Below are 19,722 nucleotides of genomic sequence, written 5' to 3'. Positions count from 1 at the left end.
ATGGCGGAACAGTTAGAAAAACTATGGGGAACGATATCTCTCACGGAGGGGGAGAAGAATGGGATTGCTATCACTGAGGGAGAGATCGAGGAGGCAAGGGCCCAAGGTGGGCGATGCTTGATAGGGAAACTCTGGATGGGGAAGAGGGTGAACAAGGATGCTCTCAAGACTGTCTTATCGCGAATCTGGCGCACGTTGGGAGGCATAATATTCAAGGAATTGGATGATAATATTTGGCTGTTTGAGTTCGAAGACGTGGAAGACCTGCGGCGAGTTCTGGAAGGTAGGCCATGGTCCTTTGACAGGCATATTCTTGTCCTTAAAGAATTTGACGGAAGCACGCCTCCATCACAGATGGCTTTCACGCACTCCCCTTTTTGGGTGCAAATACATGACATGCCATTACTATGCATGACTAAAGGCGTCGGTACCAAAATAGGAGAATCAATGGGGCAGTTAGAGGACATTGATCTGGCGGGGGACGGGGTTGGATGGGGTCGGTGCCTGCGAATCCGAGTGGTCATTGATTTATCCAAACCTCTGGAGCGGGGACGTGCCCTCATGTTGGAAGGAAAATCCCACTGGGTAACCTGCAGATACGAGAAGCTGCCCATGGCTTGTTTTGACTGTGGCAGGGTCATTCATGGTGAGAAGGGATGCCCTATACCACGGAACACAACATCAAATACTAAGGCGGGAGGGAGAGAGTGGGGCGTGTGGCTCCGGGCCGACGATGGGCAACGAAGAAGAGTCGGGGGTGATGAATCTGGTGCCGGTGGGGAGAAATCCAGCAAGCATGGCGACATGGGGGATGGCGGCGCTGGGTTGCATCGCAGAAACACGTACATGGAATCCTCCGGATTTTCTGGAAATCCTAGCCAAAAATCGTGCTCCAATTATAGCCCCAGAAGCGGAGAATCTCCATCTTTCCATCATGGAGCTGCAGGAGGGACGAATAAAAAAGGAAAGGAGAAGATAGGGGAATCGGCTGGACAGACTGCGGAAAATCAGGGTTCCCATGCAATTTCTGTGCCTGACGTGGGAGACACAAATTCTATCGAGGTGGAGGGAGCTGGAAACGGAAAGAAAGACCAAGATAGTGGGCCAAAAAAGAAAGTTCAGATGGGCCTGAGCAACAATATGGGCCAATCCGCTGTAGACAAGACATTGGGCTTGCATGAACTTACCCCCACACCTACCCAAATGGATGTAACTCCTATCTCACAGCCGAAGATGAACGTGAATCCTCCTGCTAGTCTACGAACGTGGAAGCGCAAAGCACGGGAGGGGCTTAGTAAGACTAGCACAGGGGAGGCGGGACACCAATTGAATAAGAAGCGAAAGGAGAAGACTTCGGGTGATGAAGGAGCAACGGAGTGGGGAGACAAACGGGGGAGGATGACCGGTGTGGAGGTAGGTGGCAATAACAAAGTGAGGGCGGTGGCTGAATTTCAGCCCCGCCACCAACAATGAGTCTCCTAAGTTGGAACTGCCGAGGGCTTGGGAACCCTCAGGCAGTTCGTGACCTTTGTCAACTGACGAAGGAAAAGAAGCCCAACATTTTGTTTCTTATGGAGACAAAATGTCGAAAGAATAAAATGGAGATTATCCGGGTGAAACTGGGTTTTGAAGGTATGTTTGTAGTGGAGCCTATTGGGAGAAGTGGTGGCCTGACCATGATGTGGAAGAACAGTAGAATGCTGGAAATTCAAAACTATTCTAGACGACATATAAATGCAATTGTGATGGAAGAAGGCTTGGGGTGTTCATGGAAATTGACGGGCTTTTATGGTCATCCAGAGTGGACAAAAAGGCATGAATCTTGGGCCTTACTAAGTCATCTACGAAGCTTCAACCCGCAGCCCTGGCTTTGTGTGGGTGATTTTAATGAAATCACAACACAATCTGAGAAGTCAGGAGAGTTACCAAGAAAGGAGACTCAAATGGCCCAATTTAGAGAGACTTTGGAAGACTGTCAATTAAGTGACTTAGGGTTCACGGGCTCTAAGTTTACATGGACAAACAGAAGGCAAGATGATGAATTTATTAAAGAAAGGCTAGATCGGGCAGTAGCTAATAGTGGATGGTATACTGTGTTCAAAAAGGTGGAAGTTAATATTTTGGCAGCCCGCACGTCTGACCACAAGCCTATCTTTCTCACTTATTCAGCAAAAGAAATTGAGCACCTATACGGCAAGAGGGGCACCAAGTTTGAAGCCAAGTGGCTCTTAGATGAGGGGGCCACGGATGTGATCAAAAAGGCATGGTGTGGGGACACGGGTGGTGTATCTAGTGCACAGGTGGTGCAACAAAAGCTTGAAGCTTGCAAAGTGGCGTTAAAATGTTGGAATTGGCAACAACACGGCAGTTTTGAGAAAGCCATAAAAGAAAAAACGAAGCGCTTGGAACTACTGCAGTGTCATGAAACAGCAAGGGACGGCCACGAGATAAAACAACTCCAACTTGAGATTGAATTTTTGCTCGAGCAGGAGGATATTAAATGGAAGCAAAGAGCCAAGCAAAATTGGTACCGTAATGGCGATAGAAATACCCCTTTCTTTCATGCATGGGCAAGTCACCGGAGGAGAATTAATCAGATTCAGAAAATTCAAGATGATGAAGGGCATGAGTGGACAACACCGGAGGAGGTTGGCCAAGCATTCATTGGCTTCTATCAAACGCTGTTCACTGCTGGGGGAGTTTCTGCCATAGAGGAATGCCTTATGGGGCTGGAGTGTCGGGTATCGGAAGAGATGAATGGCCAATTAACTAAGGTTTTTACCATGACAGAAGTTGACGAGGCCTTGAAACAGATGCACCCGCTGAAGTCTCCCGGGCCTGACGGGATGTCTGCATGTTTTTATCAAAATTCCTGGGCTTTAGTGCGGAATGAGGTATGCACGGCAATTCTTGACTTTTTGAACAATGGAATTTTTGATGACTCTATTAATGCAACATACATTACTTTAATTCCAAAAGTGAAGACTCCAGCTAGACTCACTGAGTACCGGCCTATTAGCCTATGCAATGTTATGTATAAGCTAATTGCAAAGGTATTAGCCAACAGGTTAAAGAAGGTCCTCCCCTTTATCATTTCCGCCAATCAAAGTGCGTTCATCCCGGGACGCCTTATAACGGATAATATATTGGTTGCTTTTGAAGCTCTACAGACCATGGATGTACGGATGAAAGGAAGGAAAGGGTACATGGCCCTTAAACTTGACATGAGCAAGGCTTATGATCGAGTTGAGTGGGACTTTTTGGAGGCTATCATGGTAAAAATTGGCTTTGCAAGAAGTTGGGTAGAAAAGATCATGACATGTGTCCGCACTGTCTCCTATTCAATCCTAATCAATGGCCAACCGCATGGAAAAATTGCCCCTACGAGGGGTATCAGGCAAGGGGATCCTTTGTCCCCTTATCTCTTTATTTTATGTGCGGAAGGACTTAGTACTCTTTTGAGAAGAGCGGAACAAGAACGGAGAATAACAGGCTTGCCTATTGCCAGGGGAGGTACCAAAATAAATCACTTATTCTTTGCGGATGACAGTTTGTTGTTTTGCAGAGCTAGTGTATTGGAGTGGGCAAGAATTCAAGAGGCCTTAGACATTTATGAGAAAGCCTCCGGGCAGAAACTCAACCGGCAGAAGACATCCATTTTCTTTAGCAAAAATACGAAAAGAGAAGCAAAAGAGCTCATTATGTCGGTAGCGGGAGTTGCTTCTACCACTCAATATGAAAAATATTTAGGCCTTCCTGCCCTTATTGGAAGAGCCAAAGTGAGTTCTTTCTCGTCGCTAAAAGGCCGAATTTGGGAGCGGATGAATGGCTGGAAAGAAAAATTCCTGTCACAAGCAGGGAAGGAAGTGCTTTTGAAGGCTGTAGTACAAGCGATCCCCACTTATACGATGAGTGTGTTCCAGCTGCCCAAAACTCTCTGCCAAGAAATCAGCTCCATGATGTCTAAGTTCTGGTGGGGACACAAGGGGAATGATGCTAGAATTGCTTGGATGAGTTGGAGCAAAATGGGGAGGGCAAAGGAGCGAGGGGGGTTAGGATACCGGGACCTAGAAATGTTCAATCTTGCTCTCCTTGGTAAACAAGGTTGGAGACTCATTCAAAGACCGGACACCTTGGCGGCAACCATCTTCCGGGAAAAATATTACCCGCATGGGTCCTTTTTGGATTCCAACCTAGGCCGGAAGCCGTCGTATGCTTGGCGTAGCATTTGGAACGCCAAACCTCTCCTCAAAGAAGGGCTTGTTTGGAGGGTAGGGGACGGAACTTCTATCCGGATTTGGGAAGACCCGTGGCTCCCCAACCCGGGGGCACATCAAATCCGATCACCAGTAAGAATTCTGCCGAAGGAAGCCAAAGTGTGCAAGCTGCTTGATGTGGAAACAAACTGGTGGAATACGGGCCTGGTACGTGATGTTTTTGGGGAAGAAGTGGCAAGACAAATCTGTAGCATTGCTGTCTGTCCGAGAAATAGAAGAGACCAGCTTGTCTGGGCGGCCACTAGGAATGGGGAATACACGGTCAGAAGCGCATACCACTTGGGGAAGGAAAACAGTATCATCAAGGAGGGCAGCTGTTCAAATGCCCAACAACTGGCTGATTTATGGAAACGAATTTGGAAGATTAAAGGCGCTCGAGTGGTCAAAACATTTCTATGGCAAGCATGTAGTAATATCTTACCAACGAAGGAGCTCTTGTTCAAGCGGCATGTTTCCCCTGATCCTCTCTGTCCAATCTGTGGCCGAGAAGCTGAAACAATCGGCCATATCCTCTGGAGCTGCTTATCAGCAAAAGACGTGTGGCTGGAGTGTGAACCCAGGATCCATAAATGTGGTAGTGATGAAATTGATTTCATTTATATACTGGAAAACCTACTGGACAGATTGAATGAGGACCAAATGCAGCTCGTGGCAACTGTAGCGCGCCAAATTTGGTTTAGGCGGAATTCCGTAGTGCACGGGGGTGATTTGATAGGCCCGCCAGAAGTATTTCGACGTGCTAAAGAGCAGGTTGAGGCGTTCAATTTTGCTACGCAGAGGAGCGGCACCTTGGCTGAGGACCCTCATATCAAATCCCCTGCTGTTTGGGTGACACCTCCAGTGGGACATGTCAAGATAAACTGGGATGCGGCACTCTACCAAAGCCAAAATCAGATGGGTGTTGGAGTTATCGTGCGAGATCATACAGGAAAGGTCTTGGCCATGCTATGTGTTACCAAGGATTCCATCAACCATGCACCTACGGCAGAGGCGATTGGAGCATGGACTGCGGTGAGTTTAGCTCTACGAATGGAACTTCGCAGTGTAGTGTTTGAGGGGGACGCACTGGAGATAGTCCAAGCCCTGAACAAAGAAGGAGACTGCTGCTCATCTTACGGGCAAGTGGTGAATGCTGCTAAGGAAGAAATTGTAAAGCACCAAGGATGGGCAGTGCAACATGTCCGAAGGCTCGCCAATGGCGCTGCGCACCATTTAGCAAAAACTGCTCTTATGTATGGGGAGGGTAGAGAATGGAGGGAGGACTTCCCGTTTATCGTGGAGGAGCCTGTATCTTGATTTTGCTTGTTTGGTCGATAATGAAAACCAATTCAAAAAAAAAAAAAAAAAAAAAAAAGTTTCAACCAATCCTTAATTTTTTTTTTTTGTAATAAAGACTAATCTAATAATTGATTGAAACTAACACTTCAGCATTTTGTAATAGTGTAAGATAAAAATATAGTTTATATCATTACTCTTTTTGACTATGACTGATTCAAGAATTAGTTAGACTGGTTAGACTGTCATGTTAGTATTGTAAAATAATTATAACATAAAATATGATTTCTAACTATACTCTTTTTCAAAATCACATGCGTTTTGACTACATATCAATTTTTTTATTTTTTATTTTTGGGTCCTATGCTGCCATGCACATAAAAAAATCATGAGTGGCTACAGAATAAAAAAAAAAATTGAGAAAATTGAAGATCTGCTACTCTTGGTGGGATTCGTGGGCTCATGTGCCCACCCATAGCCCACTCTTACAATAATCAAAAAGGGAAAAGGAAAAGAAATCAAATGCCGGCGCACTGAATTGCTAGTGATTTGGCGGAAGTCCATCTTTCATCATCTCTTCCACGCTTTCCAGCTCAGAGAACTTGCACGGCAGCTTATCCTACACTCACAAGCCTATCCTACGCATGATCAACAACCATGCTTGACACATATCCAGGAACAAGGGCAATGAAACTCCTTGCTACAGAGGATGATCCAATATCCACATCAATCTGCATAATAGGAATTTAGGCAGTCATTTTTACATTCAGAACAAGCACAGAGTTTTGAAGCTTGCATTCCAACCAATTAACAAATTTGAAATAAAACTTTCATGTGACATACATTGCTTACCCTATTTATGATGTTATTGAGATAAATCACTAAAAGGCTTTCTTCAGGTGGCACGCATTGCTTACCCTAGAATCCAAACGCCAACCTTTTTCCTGTCTGCAACAAATCCACTTCCAAAGTTCCATGTGCCCCAACAAACAAAGAAACATCATGGGCCAGAGAATTATGAACTATGACTAGAAATTTTCCAAAACCTTCTTCAGCAAAGTTTCACATTTCACATTAAATATTCCATGTACTGTTTAAAATCACAAAAATAAAAAATAAAAAGTTGAGAGAGAATAATTTGGCATTGGAAGTACATGTGCTAAGAGAGTTTCTTCAAAATTGCGCGGGTCAAAGAACTGGGCGAAAGATCACTCCCTTAGCCATGGTGCTTGAGCTGGTGTCCACTGACATGGTTCATCTTCTTTGAACCAGAGAGCTGCAGAGAAGCAAATTATGTGTGTGTGAGAGAGAGAGAGAGAGTTATGTCCATCAAGCATTACTTGATTACCAATCTCAGCTCAAAACAATAACACGAAAAGTAGCTATTATAGACACAAAAAGGAGTCTAGCAGAGCTGACTGTTATGCCTGAACTTTGGTTCTTGTATGGGTCTATATGACACACACAAGCACACACATACCACACGTACGTGCCCAGGCACACACATGCACATACATCTATATGTGCATGTCTGTAGTCTACTAGTTATCTGATTTATTATAGTTTTGACCACAATGTGCATCTGAATTGGGATTAAGAACTCAAGAAAAGATCACATTTAACCATATGACGATATTACCTATTTCACGCTTGCCATTCTCAGGGCTGTCACTCCCATGAATCACATTCCTGCGAAAAAAATTTCATCATAAGACCTTGTCTGTAGACAAGTAATTCGCTCTCAAGAAATAAACAACTTTTTCCAACCCACTGTGATTAAATTACACAAACTAGTGAAACACCAGAAGAGATTAAAGGCCCTAACCTTCCTGTTTGAACAGCAAGGTCCCCTCTTATTGTGCCAGGGTCAGCTTGAAGAGGATCTGTAGACCCTATAAGCTTACGTGCCGACGAAACAACACCAACACCCTCCCAAGCCTTCAAAAATAACAGCATAATCATTTTTTCGCAACTTAATACTTGCAAATATCTCGTGCTCATTATTTACAATGTAGATGTGTTAGGGACAGGGAAGAAAGAGTAAATCGCACCATGCACACAACTGGACCTGAAGTGATGTACTCAATCAGCTTAGGGAAGAAAGACTTTGCCTTGAGATCCTTATAATGCTCCTGTAACCATTAACAATGCACATGATATGCATAATAATTTAAGCATCCCAAAGACGATGTAAAAATCAATGCTCAAGTAACCATCAACCATACATCCAATCAACCCCAACTATAACAAGAGATATGAAGTTGGTCAATAACATTGCTGTGCTGTTAAATGTCCAGAAAACATGGAAACATCCTGTCATATTACTTCAAGTTCATTACATCACCTACAACTTTCTCCTTAATTAAAATGGGAGCAACATGTTCTGTTATCCTCATATGCAGGACTTCTTCAATTATTTTACATCACAACTGCTGAATGCCTTTAGTTTATTTCAATCCAGACAATGTAAACTCATGCAGAAAACACTTCAATTCACAATAATGAAATGGAAATACTGATTTGGGGCTTCTCCGAGCAAAATAAGTAAGTACAAGTATCAATACTACAACAAACCTCTGCCAATTCTTTTGGACATTGGAAGAGCTTCAAGCCAGTCAGTTTAAATCCCTTCTTCTCAAACCTTGAAATAATCTCTCCAACCTACAACAACTCAACCCAAGAAGACAAATTCAGACTAGAGAGACAATTAAAATAATCACTTATCCAAGATAAAAGCTAAATACACGACAGCGAAGAAAGCCAATAAAAAGGGTTTCCAGGAAATTATAAAATTCCCTTAATCAGGACAAGCAATTAGGCTAAAAGCCTCAATCTATTAGAGGTATAATGTAAAAATCTTAAAACTTTTTCTCCATGCTCTCTCAGCAACTAAACATTACATAAGAGTTTCAAAATGGCAAACAAATTAGAGTAAAGCTTACAAGTCCCCGTTGAACACCGTCTGGTTTCACCATTATATAAGTCTCTTCAACTTCTTCCTGCACGCACAATGACACGCACAAAATGAAGTGAAAATTTTCAAATGGGGTTCTAGTACACTTTGCAAATACTGAATAAAATAGGAGAAAGCTAAATTGGATTTCTGTACTTTGAGGCAAAAGTCAAAAAGAGAGAGGGAAAGAAGCAAACCATTGAAGCAACCAAGTGGGGAAGGAAGATACGGGTTTTACGGGAGAGGGTGGTTTTGGTATGGGGACTAGATGGGGAATATGAGAAAAGATGGGATTTTGAGTGGAATGCAGCTAAGTGGAGGTCGTGGTGGATGGTGCGTAGGATAGGCTTGTGAGTGTAGGATAAGCTGCAAATTCTATGAGCTGGTAAGCGCGGAAGAGATGATGAAAGACATGGACTTCCGCCAAACACTGCCTTAGCTTCCATTCTTTCTTTCCTCTCTCTCGCTAAGTCCTCTAGTGAGCCTCCTGTTTGATCAAAAAGTATCATTTCAAATAAACAAAGCAGCAATTCTAACTTTTATGAATAAGATATATAGGAGGTGAAAAGACAGAACAGACCAGCCAAGCGCTTCATGAGAAGCTGGTCAGCATACAAAAGAACCATTTCAAAAAGGGAAAAGAAACAAAGAAATAGCAATCTTAAATTTTCTTCAATCACTTCCTTCATCTTTTTAAACGAGTAAGTAATTCATTAAAAATAAATGCGCAAAAAGACATTGGGCTTCCTGCATTTTTGAGGCACATCAGTGCCAGTCCCCATTTCAGGTCAGAGTACTCCCCCATTATCCTATGACATACAGCTCTCTCTATAAGAAAACTTGTCATTTGCAAGAGGAAGAAGTGACAATAGATGAACCATATGAACCTATGTGAAGCTAAATGAGAAGGAAGAAATATATGTAACAAGTCTATGTAGCTGGGATTATAGGATCTATTGAGCTAAATCAATCCGAGTTGTGCAAAAACAACATATAAAAAGTATCTTCCCAAGACTAAAAGTGATCTTATTAAGACTTCTCGTTAACCAATGTTACAATATAATTGGCTACACTCTTAGCATTTCCAATAAAAACAAACTAATCGTTGCCCATGGATGACAACACTTATTTCATAAACACTTTATTTTCTATCTATCACAAACAATATGGTGAAATCTTTTGCAAGGGCATGCAAATAACAACTCAAAATTCCATGCGTATACAGTCATTGTGATCCCATAATTGCAATACCACCTCAGTACCGAAATCGTATTCCGACCTCCGTGCAAATTAACTCATGTTCAAACATGTGAAATTCCGCTAGAGTTAATGCAAAACACATGCTCATAAACAACTCTACAACGAAATTCCTTTAACCAAACCCAAACTTAGCATGCATGTAAGCACATTACAACAACGTTCCTTATATTCTCGGCACGACAATTCTGAGTAACACAAAATGCACAAATATCTAGTGATATTTACTCAACTTCCCATTCATATCAATTCAATACAAACCATATCCACCTTAAAATTTGACAACACAGCCACCTCCTCAATCCCACATGGTTACTTCAACTCTAGAATTTAATCAGAAAACGAAAATCATTTGCACATTACGGTTCAAACCATTTCACTTTTTGCATCACTATTTTAAATTTTCACCTAGTTATATATCATCCAATCAATCCACTTGCAGCTATCATACACAGGTCAGCAGACCAAAACCAATCACCACCAAAAATCAGAGCTAAACAAATATAAACAAAAAGCAAATACAGCGAAACTAGTAAAAGAAAAATGCAGATCAATTACAGGCTTACATAAAAGAACTAACATTGCGTTTCTTACTCAGAATTTCTTCATCCACCAAATTCAAAGTCAAAATCACTCACAAACGACAAACTGAAATTCGGAGAGTTACGGAGACTCATCGGTACCTGAAATCAGAGATAGAGCAAGTGCTCTGTGTGCGCTTGAAATCAGTGTGTGTGTGAGGTCTGAGGTCCGAACCCGGCGAAGAGTGCGCAGGATACGCGGAGATGAGTGCGCAAGATAAAGCGCTCAGCCTTATCTTTCCGACCCTCGTAATCAATTGACTCCAATTTGAACGTCATATCATATTATGCACCCTCCAATTAAGAAATGACATCTCAACTAGAATTTTTTAACCAAAAAAAAAAAAAAAGTAAAGTACACTTATCCCCTTAAATTATCACTCTAATTACAATTTACCCTCCAAATTATCAATTGCGACAATTTACCTCTTAAATTATCAAAACAATGACAATGTACCCCCCTACTTTTAATAAAATGACGAAATTATTCTTACTAAAATAAAAACAAAATACTAAATTTTTTTTTTTGGCAAAATTTTAAGAATATTTTTGTCTTGTTGAAAATTATATAGGGGTAATTTCGTCACTTTATTAGTATTGGGGTACATTGTCATTGTTTTGGTAGTTTATGAGATAAATTGTCGTAATTAATAGCTTATGGAGTAGATTGTCATTGAGGTGGTAGTTTGAGAAGGTTAAGTGGACTTTACCCTAAAAAAAAAATAGCTTGTTTGAGAAACACTTTTTTTTTTCTTTCTCAAGTCAATTCGATCAACTCTTTTATGATTTTAATTTTAGGTAAACATGTCAACTCAACTCAAAAAATTTCAACTTAATTTCAAAAATTTCCACTCAAATAAAAAGTATCATTAATAAAAATTCAAAAAATTTAAATCGTTGTTGGTGGTGGCCAGGCCACCCCTATGAACCACCCCAAATTTTTTTCTATTTTCTTTTTGTTTTTTGTAATTTTTTTTTTAAAAAAATTAATTATATTTATTATTATTATATTTTATATTCTTTAAACCATCCAAACATAATCTCAACTCTTTTTTATTCTCGATATTCATAATTCTGAAAAAAAAAAAGTTGAGAAGAATACACCAAATAATTTATATTCTTTTGACAAAATACTCATTAATAAAAACACTGGATCCATCATCTTGGTTGATTTTTTAGATTCTAGTGTTGAAGGTTCAGAAATGGATGGAAGTTTGGTGATGAGTGGTGGACATTGAGTTAAAATTAATTGAAAAGTTTATGAGATTGATTTGAATTAAAAATACGGTATTTTTATCTTCATTATATTTGGTATTTTTACCTAATATGTCAAATTCCTAACATCCTAATAGAAGGGGCTCTCATATATATAGAAGTTGACGTCTTCCTTAGAGAAGGCTTAAAATTGAACAGGGCATTAAAATCACATTTGTCCTAGAAGCTTAAATTTAATAGGAATAGATGAATTTAATAATTCAAAATTTATATTCTAACAATAAAGACACGAGAATTATGCGGTTTGGTGTATGACCTGCGTTCACGTAGGTGTTAAAGCCTTATATGTTGTATATTATTCTATTTATGGAGCTTTAAAAGATGTTTCGCATAAATTAAGGTAATTAAATTCTTTAATTTAGTATAACCAAATCATAACCGACTTTAATCCTTATCAACGACCATGCTAATATTGCTTACTGATTATTCTTGTCAGCTGCCCCTTCCTTAATAGCGATTATAAATAACTGGGGATTCCAACACATTAATTACAACAACTCCATCGCCATCTTCTTCATCAAAGCAGGCGCTTCTTTGACAGTGAAACAGAGAGAAAATGGAAGGACTCTATGTATTCACTGGTTTTATATTAATGTTTATGTGTATATTCACCACAAAATTTAGAGTAGCATTGGCTGATGATTGGCAACAAGCCCATTCAACTTTTTATGGCGGTAGTGATGCTTCAGGAACGATGGGTAAGTGCTTTTCTTACAGTACTAGAAATTGTTAATTTCCACGTACAACATGCATGCATATATATATATATATATATATATATATATATCAAGTGTTTTTGGTTGTCTTTAACAGGGGGTGCCTGTGGCTATGGAGACCTCTATACCGATGGCTATGGCATAAAAACAGCAGCTCTGAGCACAGCTTTGTTCAAAAATGGGAAAGCATGTGGTGGGTGCTATCAAATCGTGTGTGATGCGGAGCAGGATCCAGAATGGTGCCACAAGGGTACTTCTATTACAATCACGGCTACAAACTATTGCCCTCCAAACTATGATCTCCCTAGTGACAATGGCGGTTGGTGCAATCCTCCTCGACCACACTTTGACATGTCTCAACCTGCATTTGAGAAAATCGCCATTTACAGGGCTGGGATTGTACCTGTACACTATAGGAAGTATGTTTTATATATACATATATATAATCTGGTTGCTCTTTCTATGTTGACTTTGTTTTTGATCATTCCTATATATATATATATATATGACATAAATTTGATTGATTTCACCAGAGTTAAATGCAAGAGCAGTGGAGGGATTAGATTTACCATCAACGGCAATGATGGCTTCGAACTAGTGCTCATATCCAACGTAGGGGGAGCTGGAGATATCTCTCAAGTTTGGATCAAAGGATCCAAATCCGATGAATGGGAAGCCATGACAAGAAATTGGGGTGTCAACTGGCAGAGCCTAAAGTATCTTAATGGTCAGGGCTTGTCCTTTAAAGTCCAAACCAGCGACGGACAAACCCGCACGGCTAATGATGTGGTGTCTTCTAATTGGCAGTTTGGCCAGTCCTTCTCCAGCGATGTTCAATTCTAAATCATTCATACAAAATTTTCATCATGCGTCCTCGGTCTTGGATTTTCTGCCCCAACTGATGTGACAGTACCAATCAATCGACTCTTATGTTTTTTATAGTTACTTTTCTATATTATTTTCGAGTTGTAGCTCAGCCCAACAAGTTAGGCAAAATATGTAATTAAAAAGCATTGACTAAATAAAATTCAGTCATATATATTCATAACTCTGAAGTTGCTACCTTTATATTTTTCAACCGCTAATTAAAGAATCAACAAATTAAGAAATTCATAAGAGTTATATTATTATTCTTATTGTTATTTCAATTAACTTTTATGCTGCATTAAGGCAAGACATTGAGCATCTTCTAAATTATAAAACACTTTTTAAAAAAATAAGAGTAATGGTAAAAAATAATCCAACATCATTATTTTAAAAAAAAAATTCAAACGATTAATTATGACTGTCATATATATCAATATTAATAGATTTAAGCCTTTGGGATAACTGGTAATTTAACATGGTATCAAAGCCAAAGGTTCTGTAATTGAACCTTAACTCCGTCAAATCACTCCCCATTTAAATTAAATATTCAACGTGTTGTGCTTCACCTATTAAAAGGGAGTCCACAAATACGTGAGAGAGAGTGTTAAATTAATGATTAAGTGATTAAATTTACTTATTCTTATCAGTTTAAGCTTTTGGGATAACTGGTAATTTAACAGGTTATAGAATAAAAATTAACATTTCTAAAAAATAAAACACAAAATATTTTCCAAAAGAGATTAATATTATATTTTTTAAGGGAAGAAGTTGTTTATGTACAATTTTATTTTTTATTTTTTATTTTTTTTTAGATATGGACTAACTAATTAAGTTGTATTATTAGATATGGACAAAGGTTTTTATTTTTTTGTAAAAAAAAATTAATTAATTGAAGAATGTTCTTCAAATTTAATTTATTAAATAGACATAATCTAAGATTCTAGGTTAAGAAATTAGTATTTTGTAATTTGCAATAATACATATAATGTCAGACGACATGTTCATAGGAATCATATAGTCCAAACCACATAAGATTTCGAGCTTCGTTATCTTAACATAAAGATAGTTTCCGAATAATTTTGTCAGGTAGGAGGGGATCTACTTTTTCATCGTCAATCTGCCCCCACCAACGGCATGAGTCAGCCAAAGCAAGTGTGTTTCTTTTATTTGAATAATTGGTATTTTGTGAATCAAACATATATTTCCATTTCTTTTTTCGCAATCTCTTATATATATTTTTTTTCCCTGTCTTTCGGTGGGAGTTGACTGTTAAGAGCCAAAGAAAAAAGTGAAGAATATTTGCATGATATAGTTTTTATTTGAGCTAGGTTGGAGGCAGTGGCGGAGCCAGCTATTTTATATTGGGGGTGCTGCTAAAATTTTTTTTGCGTCCTAAAAATTTTCTTTACCCTAAAAATTTGGTAATTCACACAATTTATATATCACACAAAATATTTATAAAAGTTCATAAATATGTGCTGAAATTGATATATTAAAAATGTAACATGTCGACACTATATCAAAAAGATACAAATACAAATACAAAAATACAAAAAAAAAAAAAAAAAAGAAGTGTCTAAAAACTACACTTTACAGTCTCTGGCCATAATCACTCCAAGAAAAACAAGAAAATTTGACCAACTACAAATCATTGAGATATTACATCAAACATGTGATGTGTGTTAAGTTTGAAGGTGCTCTGGATTTAAAAAAAATAAAATAAAAAAATAAAAAATAAAAAATAAAAAATTTAAATCACTGGTTGGAGGAATGGAGAAATTTTCACCTTAATTTATTAAATTGATATGTACCTAAAATACACGTTGGTGCACCCAAAAACAATCCTCTAGAGCATTTCCGATAGATTAGTTAAATGGCTCATAATAGTTATATTTAACTATTTTGAGCCTTTTTTGGTCTTCAACAGATTAACTTCAGAGTAGTTAAAGTGGACATTTTGCTATAGTGAATAGCACCATTGCATACTAGATGATTATTTTAGGATACAATTTTTCTCCAAACTGGGTTGAAGGAATTTTTTCTAACTTAATCTATAAAAGTGACATGTGTTCATTGAACATGTGAGATATACATGTTTTTTTAATAATAGAGATAAAATTGAAATAAATTTTATTAAAAAAATATGTGCATATTGTATGTTATTAAAAAAAAATGACACATGTCATTTTTATAGATTTGGTTAAAGAAAATTCCTTAAAAAAAAAAAAAACTTATCCTTTATTCTATTCTTTCTTAATGGTTACTTTTTATTATTTAATTTCTCTCTCTATCTCTCTCCCTTGGTCGCTCCCTCCCTCTCCTTGCTTCCCTTCTTTTCCATCACTTTATCAACAAGACGACGCCATCTGCCATGATTGTTTCTCACCATTCATTGCCAAATCGAGAGCTCCATCTACACAGACTTGCTCACCATGCTAAGGATTTTGTAAGCCAACTAATTTGTAAACATCCAGAGTTGGAAGCAAAGCTTTTATCACAAAAGATGTGCCAATACCCATGGTTCAACCTTCCTTTCGGTTGCTTGAGTGGAGTGGATTTGGTGGTGTGGAGGGAGAGAGAGTTGCATAGGCAAGCCATTGGGGTTTGGGTTGATTTTTATGCCAAACGTATATGAAGCTTTAGTACCAATTTTATGCTAATTTCCCTTTATAAAAAATGGGTGTTGAAGAAAATTTTATTTTGGGATGATTTTTCTCACTAGGTTCCCCATACAACCGATTCGGTGAATAGATTTTGTTAATTTGAGGACATTTCGGTTGATTATAGTTTTGTGTTCTGCTTGGTTTCCTTTCGGTCATGGTTGCTGATAAAACATGGTCGGAGTCGAGAGAGAGAGAGAGAATACAACAGAGAGTAAAAAAAATAATAAAAGAAACATTGAATGTGGAATAATTAATAGTCAGCTGGAGTTGGTAGGAAAAAGTTAGTAACTAAAATGAAAAAGAAATTACATTTTGAATAGGTAAAGTAGTTGCTGGAGATGCTCATAGTAGTGAGTTCCTAGGCTCGACATAAACAAGTAACACTACAAACAAGCCACTAGACCTAATAATGCCCTAGGCAACAATTGTACCAATCCCGATTAAATAATGTTTGTAGAAGGTCATAACTAGATTACGCGCGTGTACCCTAATGTCTCAATATTATCGGGGTATGAGGGAGAAATCATCTAACGGAGTGGAGTCCCTATAATCAAATTGATTATTCCTGAACTTCCTCTCACGAAACAACCATCACGCGAAAAACACTTTATAAAATAAGGGAAAGGGTTCATTCATAAGGTATACCTTATGCTCTCTCCAAACAGCTTTCTACATTTCATTTTCTTTCTCATTAAGAAAACACTAGATATTAGAGTGTCTTTTCACTGGCATACCTGACGAGGTCACCCCTGCTTGTTTTCCTCTGCATTATAAGTTTCATTGGCTTGGAATATAATATATGATCAACTAATTCTTCATATGTGATTCTTAGTCACATTTTTTTTAATCATAAGCATTTTAAATACATATCAAAAAGTTTAATAAATTAAATAATCTAATTTTTTTTTAAAAAAAAAAAATTGTACATATTTATTATTTACTGGGCTCCAATGAACTCGTGGGCTCATGACAAGTAAGAGGTTTTCTTGTTTTGGGTCCTATGCACATAAAAAATCAAGAGTGGTTATAGAAAATATAAAAAAATTAGAGAAAATTGAAGATTTGCTACTCTTGGTTGGATTCGTGGGCTCACGTGCCCACTACCCACCCACTACCCACTATTACAATAATCAAAAAGAGAAAAAGGAAAATAAATCAAATAAAAGAAAAGAAAAGAAAGAATAAAATCTATTTACGGGCCTTGTCTTTTTGTACACTTCGCTTGAGAGAACTTGGGCTAAGAGATCGGTGAAACCCGGCGACTGTTCTGAGCCCAGGTCCACCATAGACCTCCTGGGGACTCTTTGGGTTGACCTTGTCAGTTTGTGACTGCCCTAATCAAAGTCAATGACTAAAGCTGATTGGTCAGTCCGGCAGAATTTCTTCTCCTTACTTTTGTTTGCTTCCAAACATTAATTATTGAGTGCCGGTGCACTGAATCACCCTAGCTCCATCATTGATGTGCTTTATAATTTATATAAATGGTTATAATTTTAAGCACCGACTGGGATCCTCTCCATTTGGATAAATTTTGTCAAAATTAAATAAGAGATAAATGTGAAATTAGTCCATGTAGTTGGCATAATTTACAAATCACTCTTTATGGTTTAAAAAATAATTTATAGGTCCCTAGGGTAGGCCAAAATAACATTTTACTCTCTGAACTCATTTGCCATTAAATGACTTAACGGAAACCATTACATTGGCACGTCACACACAATAAAAATAAGACACGTATTTTTTTTTTTTTTTTTTATGACAAATAAGCTTTTCCACGTCATTTTGAGGCTTCAACACATATTCCATGTCAAATTAAATAAACATAATCCCTTTATATCCCTTGTGCCGCTGTCGTCTTCATCTTCCTCAACGATTCTTGTTGTCGTCTTCGTCTGCATTTTTTGTTAAGACTTACATCTACGCATAAATATTCTTACAAGCACAAGCACCACCTTACATATGCACACTAGGGGACAAAACAAGCCCCATAAAAGAAAAAAACAATTGCATATCTCAAAAAAGATATCACTTTTTAAAAGAAGAACTTACGGTTTGTTTTTTAAAGCCATCATCTTTTAACATCTATTTAACACAAACCAGAAATCACTTGCTATAGGACAAAAACAAAAACAAAACCAGACACAGAGAGGGAGAGATTGTTTCCATAGAAAGCACTGCCAAAAAACGCAGATGCCAAAATCTTAGACGCACGACTGCAAGAATCATTGGGGAAGATGAAGACGACGGTGACACAGGGATTATAGAGGGATTAGGTTTATTTAATTTGACGTGGAGTGTGTGTTGGAGCCTCAAAATGACGTGGAAAAACTTATTTGTCATTTTTTAAAAGCATAAATAAATAATAATAAAAAAACACGTGTCTTATTTTTGTTGGGTGTGATGTGGTAATGTAACGGTTTCCGTTAAATCATTTAACGGAAAATGAGTTTATGGAGTAAAATGTTATTTTGACTTACCCTAAGGACCTATAAATTATTTTTTAAACCACAGGGAGTGATTTGTAAATTAAGCCAACCACAGGGACCAATTTTGCATTTATCCCATTAAATAATAATTATGTTCTGCCCTTCACAAAATACTAATTGGCTCCTCTCTATTCATATTTTATTTTCATCGACAGAGCCATTGATATAATTATACAGTGCATTTGAAAAATGCATATAAAAATCACTTACTTTAAAAACAGATGTCATTACTAAATTCGGCTCCGCTTTATTTCATATTTTATTTTCACCGACATAGCCGTTGATATAATTATACAGCGCATTTTAAAAAATGCATATAAAAATCACTTACTTTAAAAACAGATGTCAGTACTATATTTTTTTTTAAAAAAAAAAAAATCTAACTCACTATTTATTTAAAGAAAAAACTTTTTCCAAAACTAATCCTTAAAGAAATTCTGTTTATTTTTTATATGACTCATTTGGACCATTTCACACTAGCTAATGTGGCATGTTTTAAAAAAGTAATGCTATTTAATATTATTTCATCTTTCCCCTGTTCTCTCTTTCTTAAAATTAACCATTGAATAGAAAGAAATAATAAAAAAAAAAAAAAAAAGAAAAAAAAAAAGAGAAAAATGAGAGAATACTAAATAACATTTATGTTTTAAAATGGTTACTACTTCAGTAGGTGTGATATATAAAAAGTATTTTTTCAATGAGTCGATACACTTTAAGAGGAATGTTTCTCTTGACGTTCTCTTAATCTTCAATGGACATTGTTTTTTATAAAAAAAATATAAGGCCTCGTTTGGTTCGCGGATTGTCTAGTTCATTGGAAAAGGATTAGCTACCACTAGGATTAGCTATCACTGGGAATAGATTAGCTAGTCCTATTCCTTTGTTTGGTTGTAACGCTGGAATAGACTACCTAATCTCATTCTTTCGTTTGGTACAATGCAATATGTTGATGAATAGAATCGTATTATAATCTTGTTTCTTAAAATACCCTTATAATATAAATACAATTTATATTATTAAGGACTTTCATTCTTTTCTTTTTATTGAAAGATAAACAATTTTACTATAATTTTTTTTTTTTAGTTATGTCATGTATATATAATTTTATATATATATACACGCTTGAACAGGTATGAATAACCTGTGTTCAAGTGTGTGTGTATATATATCAGTGTGATTTTTAATTCAGTTATATATATATATATACACTGAGAAAGTATAGAGAAAGAGAGATGGAGAAACAGAATAATAATAAAAAAAAAAAAACCCTAAACAGAATCAAAGAGAAACGATACAGAGAATCAAAAGAAATAAAAAAACAGAAGAAAAATAAAAAAAACTCAGAAACGTTTTGGGTATATATATATACATA

General features: G+C 37.3%; 3 protein-coding genes across 7 annotated transcripts; 2 read left to right on the top strand and 1 right to left on the bottom strand.

Annotated features, from left to right (window-relative positions):
- Positions 1-1,473, top strand: LOC132169189 (uncharacterized). Its single transcript, XM_059580260.1, has one exon. It carries the CDS (start codon positions 1-3, stop codon positions 1,471-1,473), a length of 1,473 nt encoding a protein of 490 aa, XP_059436243.1.
- Positions 1,474-5,885: 4,412 nt separating this feature from the next.
- Positions 5,886-10,599, bottom strand: LOC132170483 (nucleoside diphosphate kinase 2, chloroplastic-like). Of its 5 annotated transcripts, XM_059581476.1 has the most exons (10): positions 10,446-10,599; positions 8,703-8,992; positions 8,495-8,551; positions 8,127-8,213; positions 7,604-7,684; positions 7,378-7,490; positions 7,192-7,241; positions 6,707-6,828; positions 6,405-6,514; positions 5,887-6,283 (listed from the first exon to the last, which is right to left on the bottom strand). In XM_059581476.1, the coding sequence occupies exons 2-8, from the start codon at positions 8,949-8,951 to the stop codon at positions 6,761-6,763; spliced, it is 705 nt and encodes a 234-aa protein (XP_059437459.1). In that variant the 5' UTR covers positions 8,952-8,992; positions 10,446-10,599; the 3' UTR covers positions 5,887-6,283; positions 6,405-6,514; positions 6,707-6,760. The 5 variants fall into 5 exon arrangements, with proteins under 5 accessions (XP_059437461.1, XP_059437460.1, XP_059437458.1 ...); XM_059581478.1 differs by having other exon boundaries at positions 5,886-6,283; positions 6,405-6,828; positions 10,329-10,599; XM_059581477.1 differs by having other exon boundaries at positions 5,886-6,283; positions 6,405-6,828; positions 10,343-10,599.
- Positions 10,600-12,174: 1,575 nt separating this feature from the next.
- On the top strand, positions 12,175-13,177 carry LOC132170482 (putative expansin-A17). The gene is made up of 3 exons (XM_059581473.1): positions 12,175-12,316; positions 12,432-12,753; positions 12,868-13,177. The coding sequence occupies exons 1-3, from the start codon at positions 12,175-12,177 to the stop codon at positions 13,175-13,177; spliced, it is 774 nt and encodes a 257-aa protein (XP_059437456.1).
- Positions 13,178-19,722: the final 6,545 nt, after the last annotated feature.

Source organism: Corylus avellana, chromosome ca2 (assembly GCF_901000735.1).
Source record: "Corylus avellana chromosome ca2, CavTom2PMs-1.0".
Classification (NCBI taxonomy): Eukaryota; Viridiplantae; Streptophyta; class Magnoliopsida; order Fagales; family Betulaceae; genus Corylus; species Corylus avellana.
This window is presented reverse-complemented; position numbering and strand designations above follow the sequence as displayed.

What these genes read in the sequence shown, in the direction of transcription:
- LOC132169189 (XM_059580260.1), top strand. Translation starts at nt 1, where the DNA reads ATGGCGGAACAGTTAGAAAAACTATGGGGAACGATATCTCTCACGGAG.
- LOC132170483 (XM_059581478.1), bottom strand. Translation starts at nt 8,951, where the DNA reads ATGGAAGCTAAGGCAGTGTTTGGCGGAAGTCCATGTCTTTCATCATCT. An exon ending in GTCCAAAAGAATTGGCAGAG is followed by an intron (nt 7,685 to 8,126) that starts GTTTGTTGTAGT and finishes TAATGGTTACAG; the next exon opens with GAGCATTATAAGGATCTCAA. An exon ending in GAATGGCAAGCGTGAAATAG is followed by an intron (nt 6,829 to 7,191) that starts GTAATATCGTCA and finishes GCTTCTCTGCAG; the next exon opens with CTCTCTGGTTCAAAGAAGAT.
- LOC132170482 (XM_059581473.1), top strand. Translation starts at nt 12,175, where the DNA reads ATGGAAGGACTCTATGTATTCACTGGTTTTATATTAATGTTTATGTGT. An exon ending in TGATGCTTCAGGAACGATGG is followed by an intron (nt 12,317 to 12,431) that starts GTAAGTGCTTTT and finishes TGTCTTTAACAG; the next exon opens with GGGGTGCCTGTGGCTATGGA. An exon ending in GTACCTGTACACTATAGGAA is followed by an intron (nt 12,754 to 12,867) that starts GTATGTTTTATA and finishes TGATTTCACCAG; the next exon opens with AGTTAAATGCAAGAGCAGTG.